Source organism: Choloepus didactylus, chromosome 18 (genome assembly GCF_015220235.1).
Source record: "Choloepus didactylus isolate mChoDid1 chromosome 18, mChoDid1.pri, whole genome shotgun sequence".
NCBI classification, from domain to species: Eukaryota; Metazoa; Chordata; class Mammalia; order Pilosa; family Megalonychidae; genus Choloepus; species Choloepus didactylus.
The window spans coordinates 53,117,346-53,130,242 of record NC_051324.1 but is presented as its reverse complement, the minus strand read 5'-3'; the positions used below and the strand labels follow the sequence as shown (position 1 = coordinate 53,130,242).

General features: G+C 55.8%; 1 protein-coding gene across 10 annotated transcripts; it reads right to left on the bottom strand.

Annotated features, from left to right (window-relative positions):
* Positions 1–669: 669 nt before the first annotated feature.
* On the bottom strand, positions 670–12,146 carry CD300LG (CD300 molecule like family member g). Of its 10 annotated transcripts, none has more exons than XM_037810260.1 (8): positions 12,018–12,146; positions 10,784–11,119; positions 8,081–8,182; positions 7,052–7,352; positions 5,917–6,029; positions 3,878–3,930; positions 1,335–1,463; positions 670–818 (listed from the first exon to the last, which is right to left on the bottom strand). In XM_037810260.1, the coding sequence occupies exons 1-8, from the start codon at positions 12,055–12,057 to the stop codon at positions 705–707; spliced, it is 1,188 nt and encodes a 395-aa protein (XP_037666188.1). In that variant the 5' UTR covers positions 12,058–12,146; the 3' UTR covers positions 670–704. The 10 variants fall into 10 exon arrangements, with proteins under 10 accessions (XP_037666188.1, XP_037666191.1, XP_037666192.1 ...); XM_037810263.1 differs by having other exon boundaries at positions 7,052–7,220; XM_037810264.1 differs by having other exon boundaries at positions 7,052–7,184.
* Positions 12,147–12,897: the final 751 nt, after the last annotated feature.

The window sequence follows — 12,897 nt, the reverse complement described above, 5'->3', positions numbered from 1 at the left end:
TCTTTTTCTTTCTTTTTATTACATCTTTCTACATTGTTATACTGAGCAACCCTTCATTTCACATTTTAAACTAGAAAAATAATTGGCCGTTCCACCACTCTAACCTCCCCCACCCCGCACCCCTCACCCCTCACCCCAGCCCTGCTTCAGGGGACCAGCCCAGAGTCTCCCAGAGGCCGTCTTCGGGTTCCCCTCCGACCCTTCCTGAAGGCCGGCGGTGCTCTGAGAAACCGGAGTCGGGTCTCAGCCCAGGATGTCACCCCCCAACACCGGCTTATACGCGAGAACATGATGGAGCATGTTCTGGAGAACATGGAAGGAGAACTTGAGCCTGAGGATGGACAGGAGGGAGAAGGCGGGGGCGGGGCCCCCAGGCCCAGGTATCCCCCCAGGCCCAGGTATTCCTCTAACGCACGCGGACCTCAGCCTGCCCTGCCAGAGTCCGGCGGGTGCACGCGCTGCCGCGGGCGCGAACACATCGGGGGTCTCGGTCTCCAGCGGGAGCCGCGGGGCAACCACCGCCGGGCCCCAGGGCCGACCACCGCTTGCGGGCAGGCTGGGGCGAGCGGGCGGGGGCCGGGGGCCGGGGCCGGCGTCGGGGCAGGTGAGCCCGGCGGCAGCTGTTGTCGTGGCGGCGAGTCTGGAGAGTTGGCGCGAAGGCCGCCATTCGGCTTCACGGCCCGCCTGGCCGGAGGGCTGCGGGGCTACACGGAGGTGAACCTGGGGAAGCCTGGCTCCTCCCCAGACACGTCCGCTGGAGGCTCTGTGGTCCTGTCCCCCTCGGGGTCCTGGGCAGAGGCCTCTTCTACCTCCGAGGTCTGTCAAGAACACATTGGGGGTTGAAAAGCAGAGGACAGCTGGGGCCGGGTGGGGTGGTTGTCTAGGTGGTAGCTGGGTGCACCCCAACCTTTTCTACAAGTCCTGGGCCTCTCCCCATTCACAGGGGCTCAGAAACTAACACCTTCCTCCCCAGGACCTTCTGGCTTTTATCCCCCCCCACTCCCAACCACCCCCCAAGTCCACCCATCGCTGGAAAAGCCTCCTCATCGCCTCAGGCCTGATTTCTGCGACCGCTGTGGGAATTCTGCCAGCCCAGAGCTCTTTAAAAGCTCTGACACCCAACAAGCTATTCTAGAATTCTCTGGATCAGCACACAGAGGATGTGAGGTCAAGAGCCCTGGCTTCCCAGGAGAAATGGCCTGTGGAACTGATGGGGTAGGTAGGCGGATGGGGTGGGGGAGCGGATGCTGCAGGGACCTCACCCCCACTTCCCTGCATTGTCAGAGTGGTGTTTGGGAAGGTGGCTCCAGACCCCCAGGGCCCTCTGTCCACACCTGGCTTGGGCTCTGGATCTCCGTGGAAGGGTTGGTAGAGGGCTTGGGGCTAACTTGAGGCGCAGTGGGTTCTGGGGTCCCCACAAGGTTGACCACAGCATACTCCGGGACCCAGCTGTTTCCTGGGGGCTGTAACAGAGGCTTGGTGAGAACAGCCCGATTTTGGCAGCAGGGGTGGTCTGTGTGAGGGGCAGGAGGGAGAGGCGGGGAGGGATGGGGCGAGAGCACAGGCTGGACTCAGGGGCCTTGGCTCCAGGCCCTGCTCTGCCTGTTCCTGTGTCATCACGTTCCTTGGGCAAGCCGGGCAACCTCCCAGCGGCTCAGTTTCCTCAGCTGTGTAATGGAGCTAATAATTTTTCTCTGGGTGTTATAATGAATAGTCATAACATCTTAGCACTCAATGAATGGCAACTCCTGGAATGATTCATTTGTGTTCCTTATTGTTACTTCTGTAAGCACAAAGAAACTGCAGTCTGCTGCCTTTTTGGGGGGAGTGGGGGGTGTCCGACCTGCCTTTTTATTGCCTTTTTAACAGGCCCAGAGATAGCAAAGCACACCAAATAGCAGTGCAGGAAAATCCTCAAGAGATCATCAGTCCAAGAAGCCCCTCACTGATCAGAGGAGGAACCCAAGGCCCAGGGACGAGAGGTGGGTGGTCTTGAGTCAGTGTGGATGCCCGCCTCCTGGCCAGGAACGCACTCCCGCCCCCCACTCCGTTGTCCGAACACAAGGGCAGCTGCCTTCAGAGCAGAGACCAGAGCTGGCTGAGCCCCCCGGTCAAATATCCCAAGGTGGGCGCCTTGAGAGCCTGAAACCAAAGAAACCCGCATCTACTGGGCACCCACGGGGAGTCTTGCCTCACTCCTTCCTAATATGACCCTATGAGATGGGGAAACCAAGGCTCAGAGAGCTGTAACTTACCTGAGGCCACACAGCTGGCAAGTGGCAGAGCTGGGAGTTGTACCCATGACTGTGTGACCCCAGGGCCCCGGCTCCCTCCCTATTCCGTATATCAAAGCTCTAAGCTGGTCACATTGCAGGGCTCTGGCCTCGAATCTCTGTGTCTGGGGAGGCCTGTTCCATCCTTCCCCCAACAAGGGGCCGCCCCCCAAAGCCCCAGAGCCCCAGAGCCCCTGGCCTGCTGGTCCTTTCCTGTCCCCTCCCATGTCAGCAGGCACAGGGACAGGTGCAGTTTTGCTTTCCTGGGAGACAGCAGCCCTTCCCAGAGCGGGCATGGAGGCAGCAGCGTGGGAAGCCGTGGCTGGTGCAGGCCCTCTCCCGCCACCCCCATGGTGGGACAGTGGCTGTGTCCTTATACCCCAGCCCCTCTTCCAGAGGTTGGCAGGGTGAGCCCCGTAGGCCCAGGATGCAGAGCCAGGAGCTGGTGCTCTGAAGGCGGCCAGTGGGAGCCCTGCCTGCCCAGCCCTGACTTTCCCCTCGCTCCCCTCCGCCACCTTTGGCCTTGATGAGCTTCCTGAGACAACAACAGCTGCTTCCTAAGCCAAGTCCCAGTACCCCATTCCCACCCCAACCCCTCCCTGGGTGAGGGAGGGTCGGGCCTGAGTCTTTTGTCCTCAATGGCGCCAGGAAAGAAGGGGGCGACAGTCCCCCTTTCCTGCCGCTGTAACTGAGGGACTCAGAGTGGAAGCATCTCAGTAAATAGCTGGGGGAGCGGGGTTGGGGGGGCAGGGTTCTGTTTTCTGGAGCCCTCTCCTTGGGAGTCAGGGTGGGAGGGGAGGTCTCTTCTTGCAGGGGTTGGGGAAGGGCCCTGGGGCATGGGGGCTGGGGGCAGATTCCTCTCAACAGGAAGGTGGGTGCAGGGACCCATTCCCTCTGCTGTGTTCCCCAGAGTGCCACCCTCCACTTGGGTCCCAGGGCTGCCCCGCCATCTTGGTCTCAGAACCAAGGAAGGCACATGGAGTGTTCAGGGGACCTGGGTTCTGCTCTCCTTTTGGGCCACCACCTGCTGTGTGACCTCAGGCAAGACTTTCACTCTCTCTGGGCCTCAGGTTCCTCTTCTGCAAAATCAGACTAGATTCTGTGGTTGTCACTCTCTGCTGTGCTGTTGGAATCCCCTAGGGTGGTGCTTACAATGCAAGGGCCAGGCTACTCCCCCTACTCCCCACCTGCAGCCCAGTGCTCTGAAAGGGGATTTACAGCAAGCGTAGAGGAGCACTGTACCAGATGATCTCAGAGGCCCCCCTGGGATCCAGCTCTGATGTCCTCTGACTTTAAAAAGGGGGCAGGAAGAGGGCCTGGGCCTGGGGAAGAGGTCTGGTTGCCCAGCAGCTCCTTGTGACCCCGCCCTTGCCCCCTGCCAGGTCCCTGGTGGGAAATCATAGGTGGGGTGGGCACTCTGGTTGGCTGGCGCCCTGGAGGACGGCTCTCACACTCACAGAGACTTCTCAGAGGTGGGGAGCAGGCCCTGGCTCCAGCTCAGACATGGAGGATCAGGTAAGAAGACACAAAGTCAAGGCCCTGGGGTCCTGCCTTCCAGCCCCATGGGGATCTGAGCTTGGGCTTCAGCCTGCCTCCTTCCTTACCTCCTTCAAGAAGTCGACCTTCTCTTTCCTTGCTGTCTCCGCGGCCATTTGAACTGAAAGAGACCCAGGGGAGCACCTTGAAGCCAGCTGGCAGGACAGGTTGGGCAGAGAAGCCCCTGCTAGCTCAGTCCCTTAGGAATGACTGAGTCTTCTATAGTCAATGCCATCGAGATCCCCTCGTGTGGGACAGAAACTGGCTGGGGAAGTGATTCTGTGTGCCAAGGCCATGTTTCTCACACCTTAACGTGTGCATAAGGCCCCTGGAAATCTTATTCAAGCACGGATTCTAATTCAGTAGGTCTGGGGTTGGAGCCTGGGAGCCTGCATTTGTAACAGGCTCCTAGGGGATGCTGCCACAGCTAGTTGGGGCCCACCCTTTGAGGGGCAAGATGCTAAGTGGCTCTGGGTACTCCCACCCTGTGGGCTCCCTCCTGAGGATACCTGGGGACATAGGCAAAGCCGACGGGCCTTTGGCTCTGGACCTCTGGACCTCAGTCCTGTCTGCTGTGCCAGGGGGTCGAACGGGAGCTCTTCGGGTTACATGGTGTGGGGAGCCCAAGGGAGTCTGGGGGATGGTCAGCTGTTGACCCCTGTGGAGGCCATAGGGCCACTCAGGAGGGCTCAGCTGGAGCAGAAGGGGCAGCAACCACGTGAGCACCTGGTAGATAGCTTTTCTCCAAGGGGGCCAAGGGGTTGGGGCAGGTCTGCGGGTGACCAGCCCCGAGGGGCGGGAGCCTCACTGAGACCTCCAGGCTGAGGATAGGAGCCGTGGCCGCGTCAGGCAGGTGGACCTGCGGTCATGGCAGCAGAAGGAAAAGCAGGCCTTTCTCAGGGCCTAGAACCAGGCCAGGCCCCACCACCACGGCCAGGGCAGGCAGAGTTCTCAGGCCTAAGCCCAGCTCAGAGCTGGATAAAGGTTTCTTCCCAGGGGTGACACAGAGGAGGAGTCAGGAAGCAGTTCAGGACTCCAATGAAGGTGGTCACTTGCCAGTTTACAAAGTGCTTTCACACTCATCCTCCACCACTTCCTAGCTGTGCAATACCAGGGATGCTGCTTAACCCCTCTGTGCCTCAGTTTCGTCCTCTGTAAAATGGATGTACTCTTTACTCCACAGTGTTGAAGAAATTAAATGAGATAAACAACATAACGCCTCAGAACAGCACCTGGCACAGTGCCCGGCACCTGCTAGCTCTAGCTTCCCTTTTTCCAGTTAACCCCCTTAATCTACACTGTCCAAAACGGGAGCCTTGAGCCTCGTGTCGTCAACCTCTGGAAATGTGATTACTCTGAATTGAGTTATGTTGTAAGTATAAAACACACACCGGATTTCAAAGACTCGATATGAAAAAATGAATGTAGTTTATGTATCATTAATGTTTTTATATTGATTCCATGTTGAAATGATAATGTTTTGGGTATATTGGATTAAATAAACTATATTATTAAAGTTAACTTCACCTGTTTCTTTTTGCTTTTATTTATGTGGCTACTAGAAAAATTTTAATTTCATATGTGGTTTGTGTTCTGTTTCTGTTTGAGCTGAAGAAACTGAGGCTCAGGGAAGTTAGGTGATTTGTCTAAGGTCACACAGCTGAAAAGTGTCCGAGCTGGGATTTGAACCCCAGCCTATGGCTGGGACTGACCACCTCTAGAGACTCCATGGGCATGGGGCCACAATGTCCATCCTGCTCAAGGTCAAGTGCTCAGTCCAGTGTTGCCCTTGGCAGTCAGTTCCCACGCGAGACTGGAGACGGATTCACTGGGGCCAATAGGACAGAGGTGATTGATGGGCCCAGGCAAAATGAGGAAGCCAAGACCCCCTTCCCTTTCTCCCACTCCCACGCTGGTTTTTCCCTAATCCTGACTGCCTCGTGGCTCCCTCAGAAAGGAGGGGCAGGGTGCCTGATGCCCATATCTCGAAAGGACACACTGAGGCCCACAAGGTCCCTCGGGGAGTCGGTGAGGGAGGAGGGTCTGCGAGTCCCAGTGAGGGTCCTGGCTTCAGCCTCTCCCACCCCCTCCCGCCCACCCGGCTCACCTTCCTTCCTCCTGCGGAGCACGTGGCTGCCAAGAGCGGCCAGGGCCGTGGCCAGCAGAAGGGACAGTAGCACCAGGACCGGGGCCAGGATGCGGATCCTCGGGATGGACACCCTGGGGGCGAGATGGGAGGCGCCTCATGGCTGTCAGCAGATAAAACAGCCCACGTCCTTTGGGGTCGCAGGAACAGGGCTGAGAAAGCCAATCCTTAGAGTGAAATCCAATTCAATCCAGCAAAAGCTTGGTGGAGCATTTCCTGCTGTTGGCCCTTGACACACATTAGTTTAATTAGCTCAGGCCCTTGAAGCCCAGCTACCTGGTTCAAACCCTGGCTCCACCACTGCCTCAGTGGGTAACCTTGGATGAGTGACTCACCCTCCAGGGTGTCAACTCTGTAAAATGGGGATAATAATAAGACTTTGGAGAGCTGTTGAGAGGATTAAATGGGTTGGGTGGGCTTAGCACAATGTCTGTAACATGCTAAGCCCCAAGTCAGTGTCAGCTAGCAATTTTCATGAGATTGAAATCACACAGGAGAAACCGACACTCGAAGAGATTAAACAACTCGCTGGATCGCCCGGCTGCCGGGGTCTGAACTCAGGGCCGTGGTGCACGGGGTCAGTTCTCATCGTCATGCTGGGCAGCACAGCGTACTTATTCTGGGTCCTAGCCGTGGCTCTGTCTCTCCTAAGGAGCTCAGCTGACAGCAGCGACTCCAGTTGGGTAAGGACTGTGCTTTTGCCTTTTTAATTGCTCCATATTTTAAGGCTTGGCACAGGGGCCAGTGCAAAGAGTTCAGGCAAAAGCTACTGAAATGGGGTGGCTGTCTCCTGAGGCTGGGGCAGGGAGAGGGGTGGGGACTGGGCCTATGATGAACCCTCCACCTGGGGGGAAAAGGGGGACAGTGTATCCCAGGCAGCAGGGCTGCTGCTTCCTGAAGTGCAGGTTGTTCACTGCTCAAGGGCCCTGCTGAAGGGTCATGGGGGCTGAAATCCAGCCTGCCCTCTGCACCCCAGGTTGTGGTCATAAGAGGCTGTGTCCACCTGAAGGAAGAGGTGTCAAGTTCTAATTTGCACTAGAGGTACTCTATGGTTTAGCAACAACCTGGAAAGTGACCTTGGTCACCTGGGGCTCACCTGGGCTCAGAGCTGCTTCTGCTGGGGCCGGTGCCCTTTGCCAAAGTGGGGTGCAGCTGTGTAGCTGGGTAGCTGATCCCTGAGTGAGGAGAGGTCGCTGCATCAGGAGGGGTCGCTGCGTCAGGAGGGGTCGCTGTGTCAGGAGGGGTCGCTGCGTCAGGAGGGGTCCCTGTGGGAGAGCTTCCTGTGTACGGGGAGGTTCCTACGTGCACGGACAGGGAGGGCCCTGTGGACGGAGAGGCCGTGGCCCCTGTCTTCCCTTGCTTGGTTGTGGTGACTCGTGGGTGGAGACCAGGAGAAGCTACAAGTCCAAAAGCAGTGCCTGAGCACCTTCTCTGACCCTTGAACCCCAGCACCCCAGACTGCTGACCTTTGACCCCTGACTCATAGCTTCCCCAGGACCATTTTCTCAGCACATCCCTGGCTAAAAGCAGCCTAGACAAAGCCACTTGGAGCGAGCAGACCATATGTCACACTCAGCCCCCACCTGTGCCTAAGCATCAGCTCCTTTTGGTGCCCCAGAGCCAGTTGTCTCTGCACAAGGTGCAGTCCCCCCTCCTCTGTGGCCACCTGTGTAGGTGCCTTCCTTCCCTCCCCTACAGTCCTGGCAAACGGTCATCTCCTCCCTCACCAGGAAAAAAGTCCTTGTGTCACCATACAGGCCAGTGCCCACCGTCTACACCTCAGCAAGGAGCTGGTCTCTGCCAACAGCCACTGAGCCAGTGTGGGGTGGCGGGGATGGGCTAGAGGCCAAGGCCTTTCCCACTCGCCTTCAGACCCTGGGTGGAGCGGGTACAGCATGCGCTTTGCGGTCAGGCTGTGTCCACTTCCTGGCTCTGCTACTTCCTGTGTGACCTTTAGTGAATGACCTAACCCCGCTGAGCCTCCGATTCCTCAGCTGGACCACCCGGCTCCCAGGCTTGGGGACACCTTGGTGTCCATAAGGCACAGTGTCCGGCAGCTGGTAGGTGCTCGCTGGATGTTTCTTTCAAAAGGAGCAGAGGAGAGAGAGAAAAGTCATTCACTCACTCAATTCTGGGGGTTGAGTTTGCCAAGCTTTGGCCTTGAGCTGGAGGCTTGTTGTAGTAAGAGGCCGGAAGGAAGGAGTAGGGGAGGGAGGACAGCAGGGCCCTGGAGGAAAGGTAGAGGCTGGTCTCAGAGGAGCTGCCAAATCACTGCTCTGAACCAGTTTCCCCTCCTTGGGAGCAGCCAGCACCACCCGCTACCCCCACCCCACCACCTCAGAGCTTCGTCCTCTGCTCCCCTCAGCCAATTATCAGCCAAGGGTGGTAGGATCTAGCTGAGCTAGTGGGCTTCTCCTCCTTGCAGTCCCCTTAACTGCCAGCTTAGCTCAGACTGTCGCTGTCCTTGTCTCCCAGCTGCCCACCAGCCTGCCCCTTCTATGCCATCCTTTACATGGATGCCAGATTTTTCTCTAAAATAGATATTGTGTCCCATCACTCCCTTTCTCAGAACAGTCACTGGCTCCCCATTGCCGATAGACTGAAATTCAAACTCTTTAGCATGCCTTTCAAGACCTTTCAAAGACTTCAGCCCGCCTTGGCAGCTTTACTTCTTTCCCCATCTGGCGCTCCAACCATACAGAGTTGCCCGCCATTCCCAATTAAGTGAGCCTCCTACCCGCCTCTATGCCTTTGACATGCTGTTCCCCTTCAAGGGATGCCTTTCCTGCACTTCAGCCCTTAGCTCAAAAGATACCTCCATAACACTTTCCTCAGAAGAAGCAAATCCCTTTTTCCTTTCTGCACCCACGGCACTCTGTGCATGCCTCCAGTGGAGCTGATACTCGATTTGCAGCCATTACTTGTTTTCTGGGTCTTCCCCACAGACTGGAACTCTTCAAGGGCAAATGCCTCTCCTCTGTGCCCTCACAGGGTCAGGGTCCAGACAGTGGGCAGGAGCCTGCTATGGCCCATCCCAGGAGCCCCAGGGCACCCCCAACTCCCCCATGTCCTTCCCAGTCCTCCCCAGTCTTTCTGGCTTATGTGAACTCTCCTCCTTTCTCCACCATCCTCTATTCTAATACTAGGTAAGTCTAGTCTCAGATTTTCCAAGTCGATGACCAAATCTTCTGCAAATAAAGTGTTTATTATTTCCTTTCCAGTATTCATCCTTCTTTATCTTCTTATATATCATTGACTAGGACCTCCAGGCAATGCTGAATAAAAGAAATGATAGCAGGCACCCCTTCCCTGTTCTGACCTTCCCAGGACTTCTTACAATGTTTCACCATGACTGAATGGTGTGCTGGAGATGGCTCATGCCAGCTAGCAAGAGGTGACGGTTAAATTCTCCAGAATTTTGTGAGCTAGTCATTAAACTGTTGGTGGCTGGAAAACGGTCACAGCAGTATTTACACCAGAGAAACTGTCAAACCTTACAAACCAGAGCCCTCCCCTCTCCCCAGCCAGTTGTTAAACATTTACCAACACTTCACTGTTATTAGTCTCCTTCATTTTCAATATCCCAACTGTCATCAGAGAGAGGCAAACAAGGTCTGGTACGGGAGGATAACAGAATAATGCATCTATCATATGCAAATAAACAATTACAAAGAAAGGTACACATATAAAAAAAAGGAAGAGCCTCCAATATAGGTAAAATTGATCATAACTAGGTACAAATGAGGTCTGATACTGATGGGAATTGGAAGAGATCAGAGACACTTGTAAATAACAGAGCACAAGGTCAACGTGGTTTTGTTGCTACTGCTGCTACTATTTGGTGAATTTAACCCTTTTCCCTGAATTAAAATAAGGACCAGCAGATGACAGGGATCTGGCGGTGGGGACAGGCTTGGGGGATGGGTCCCAGTTCTGGGGCCAGGAGAGGAAAAGAGCAGATGCCAAAGGCAGAAACCACCTGTGTTTGAAGCCTGGCTCCATCACTTCTTGCCATGAGACCCTGGACAAATCATTGAGTCTCTCGGAGCCTCAGTGCCCATCTGTGGAATGGGGATGTGAAGACCTACCTCGCCCCCACCGCCCAGCAGACTCGGAGCCTGCCATGCCCTGGGCCCCCTCTGGCTCCCTTCTACCCAGCTCAGTGGGTCCAGGCTCAGAGGGGTGCTCCACCCTCTTCCCCAGGCCCCCTGGCTCCAGCCCCAGCCCTCAAGTATCCCCCTGGTCCCCAAGAATCCCCCAGCACAACCAGAGGGTGGTTCCCCAGCTCTGGCCCCTGGAACTTCATGAACTGGGGAGAAAAGACCAAGAGGGAGAGTCAAAGCCACAAGCGGGTGAGGACGACATGACCACGGGGTGGGTGGCACTGAGGGGCGTTTTTGGGACATAGGAATGAGTGGCCCAGGCATCCTCAGGAATATCTGTGAGTCCAGGAAGTCTTTTACATTCCCTGGGAAGTTTATCTCGTCCCCATCCCATGGCGGTCTTCTTGCCCACATCTGGCAGAGAGGAAAGGCACTGAACATGGAGTAGGACAGATCTGGGTCCAGCCCTGCTCTGTTACCTACTAGCAAGTGTGGCCTTGGGCAGCAAGAGGGAAAGAACAAGCCTCAGCCAGTACCAAACACACCTAACCCTGCTGAGCACTTCACCTGCGGGAGCTCTCTGAGTCCTCGGGACACCTGGCGAGACTGGTACGAGTATTACACCCCTTTTCTGATGGGGAATCTGGGTCCATCGCTGATGACTTACCCCTCTCTCTCCCTCCCAACCCCTGTCCCCCAGCCAGGGGAAGCAGAGACATTGTTACCTGGAAAGACAAGCAGAGAAACCAGATGAGTCTCATCAAGGCCCAGTTTGCTGACCCCACACCAGTAAGTCCCCGCGTCCTGCAGGGTGAGGTTCCTCAGGGTCACGGCGAGCCTGAGCTCTGGGGGACTGTCGCGGATGGAGACCCTGCCCTCCGTCTTCTCCTGGCCGTCCTTGCTCGCATAAATGGTGCCGGAGCAGCGGGAGATGAGGATTCCGCCCCTTCTGCACCAGTATTTTCTGTGCTCCTTCAGCTCCTCCCCATAGGAGCAATTCAGGGATGCAGTACCACCTTCAAACCCGCTGATCTCCTTCGGGCCCACCAGGGCTCCATAACCTGAAACCACAGCCGGGGGCAGGTCAGAATCCCCTGGGTCTGAGTCCCGGGGTCACAACCAGAGGCTCCTGTTTCACGGAAGGAAGGAAGGAAGGAAGGGAGGGAGGGAGGGAGGGAGGCTTTCCTCGGTCACCCCCTTCTGGGGGCAGCCTTTAGAGAGCTGGAACTCCCCCCTTTCTGGGGGACTTGGGGCAGGGCTGTTGCTGTTTCCCTATACCTGGCGTAGATTCAGACAGATGGGAGTTTGAATCCCAGCACTGCCAATTAGTGGCTGTGTGACCTTGGGGAAATGGCTCGACCCCTCTGAGCTTCTGGGTTTTCTCATCTCTAGATGAGGATAATACCTGTTTCACTGAATTTAAGATATGTGCCACACCATAACTTTGCATACCACTAAGAAAGAACACTGCCAATTGAACAATAGCTGTTACTTGTAAGATGCATCTTTATTTTTAGATGTTAAAAGGTTAAAAAAAAAAAAGCAGGCTTGTGAATTGATGAAATGAGAGAGTTCTTTCTCAGGGTTGTTGCGTGTGGACAGAGCAGAGGGTCAATAAACGTTTACAGAGTTTAATGGGACAACCTCCAGGCTCGGCGCAGAGTAGGAAAATGAAGATGAGATGGGGCTCTGAAAGCCCCAGCCATGCCTGGGATGAAAACCTGGGATCTCCTGGGAGAAGGCTCTCGGGTCTAGAAGCAGCAAGGGCGGGCCCCTCTCTCAGGGCAGAGGAGACCAAGCACAGTTTGGGGTATGGAGGCCAGGAAGGATCAGGTCACTGGGCAAGAGCAAAGTGCTTTGGGGAAAGGAAATGTTGGTCCAGGAGCTCCTCTCTCTGCACACCCACAGGGCGGGCTCCGGTGTGAGCCCCACGGCTCCCCACGCCCCAGCCCCTCTCACCTGGGAGCACGAGGCAGCCCCACAGCAGGAGCAGCTGCATGACGGTGCGGGACGGAGAGGGCGAGGACGCTGGGAAGTGGGAGCTCCTGTCCCGGGAAGGCTCTGCCTATCACTTCCTCCAGATGTGTGAGAACAGGACAAATACAAGAGGGGAGGGGAAGGGGCTGTGCTGGGTCACCCATCTGCCCGCCCAGGAAGGAGGAGTCGGTGGGTGGTGGGGGGGAGGCGCCTCTGAGGTTCCCTTTGCTACCCCTCCACGTGGGCCAGCTCGGTGGCTTACCCCCCCACCTCCAGCTCCTAGCCCCCTCCCCCCCAAGAAAATCCACAGAAGCACTTCTCCCAAACTCATGCCCCTCCCAGGGGTTCTAAAGATGTGGTCCATGCACCCCGAGGAGTCTGTGAGTTGAATTCAGGGAGTCCAGGAATTTGGATGGGAAAAAAAATTGCACCTTGACTTTCACTAACCTCTAATTGAAGTTTAGCTTGTTAAATAAAAATAAAACAACCACCTGACTTGGGAGTTGCTGGGAACACCCCGCTTTCCAAGATGTGGCAGAGCTCCTTTAAAGATAAAAACTGATGACCAAAAATGGGATTTTCTAAGAGAACAGAACAGTCCCTACAAAGCGGCAATTCTTGCAAGATTTGGTGATTGGCTGGTCTCCGTCAGTAGGGATAGCCTATTAAAAATGGACGAGTATGCCATCCTAAACAGTGTGTATCTGTTGCGTGCTTTGTAGGACCCTCCTATGTAGTGAAGAACTTGAGTGTTAACCAATTATTGTAACTTCCCACTTTGAAATCCCCTAATTGCCTTTTTAAAGCAGCTTTAACCCCCTCCCACCTTGAGATTATCGCCCCAACTTCTCCAGTGTGAGAT

Coding starts and splice junctions, on each gene's coding strand:
- CD300LG (XM_037810260.1), bottom strand. CDS start 12,057: ATGCAGCTGCTCCTGCTGTGGGGCTGCCTCGTGCTCCCAG. Junction 7,353..8,080: donor AACTCAACCCCCAGAATTGA/GTGAGTGAATGA, acceptor TTGGACTTGTAG/CTTCTCCTGGTCTCCACCCA. Junction 819..1,334: donor AGATCCAGAGCCCAAGCCAG/GTGTGGACAGAG, acceptor TGTTCTTGACAG/ACCTCGGAGGTAGAAGAGGC.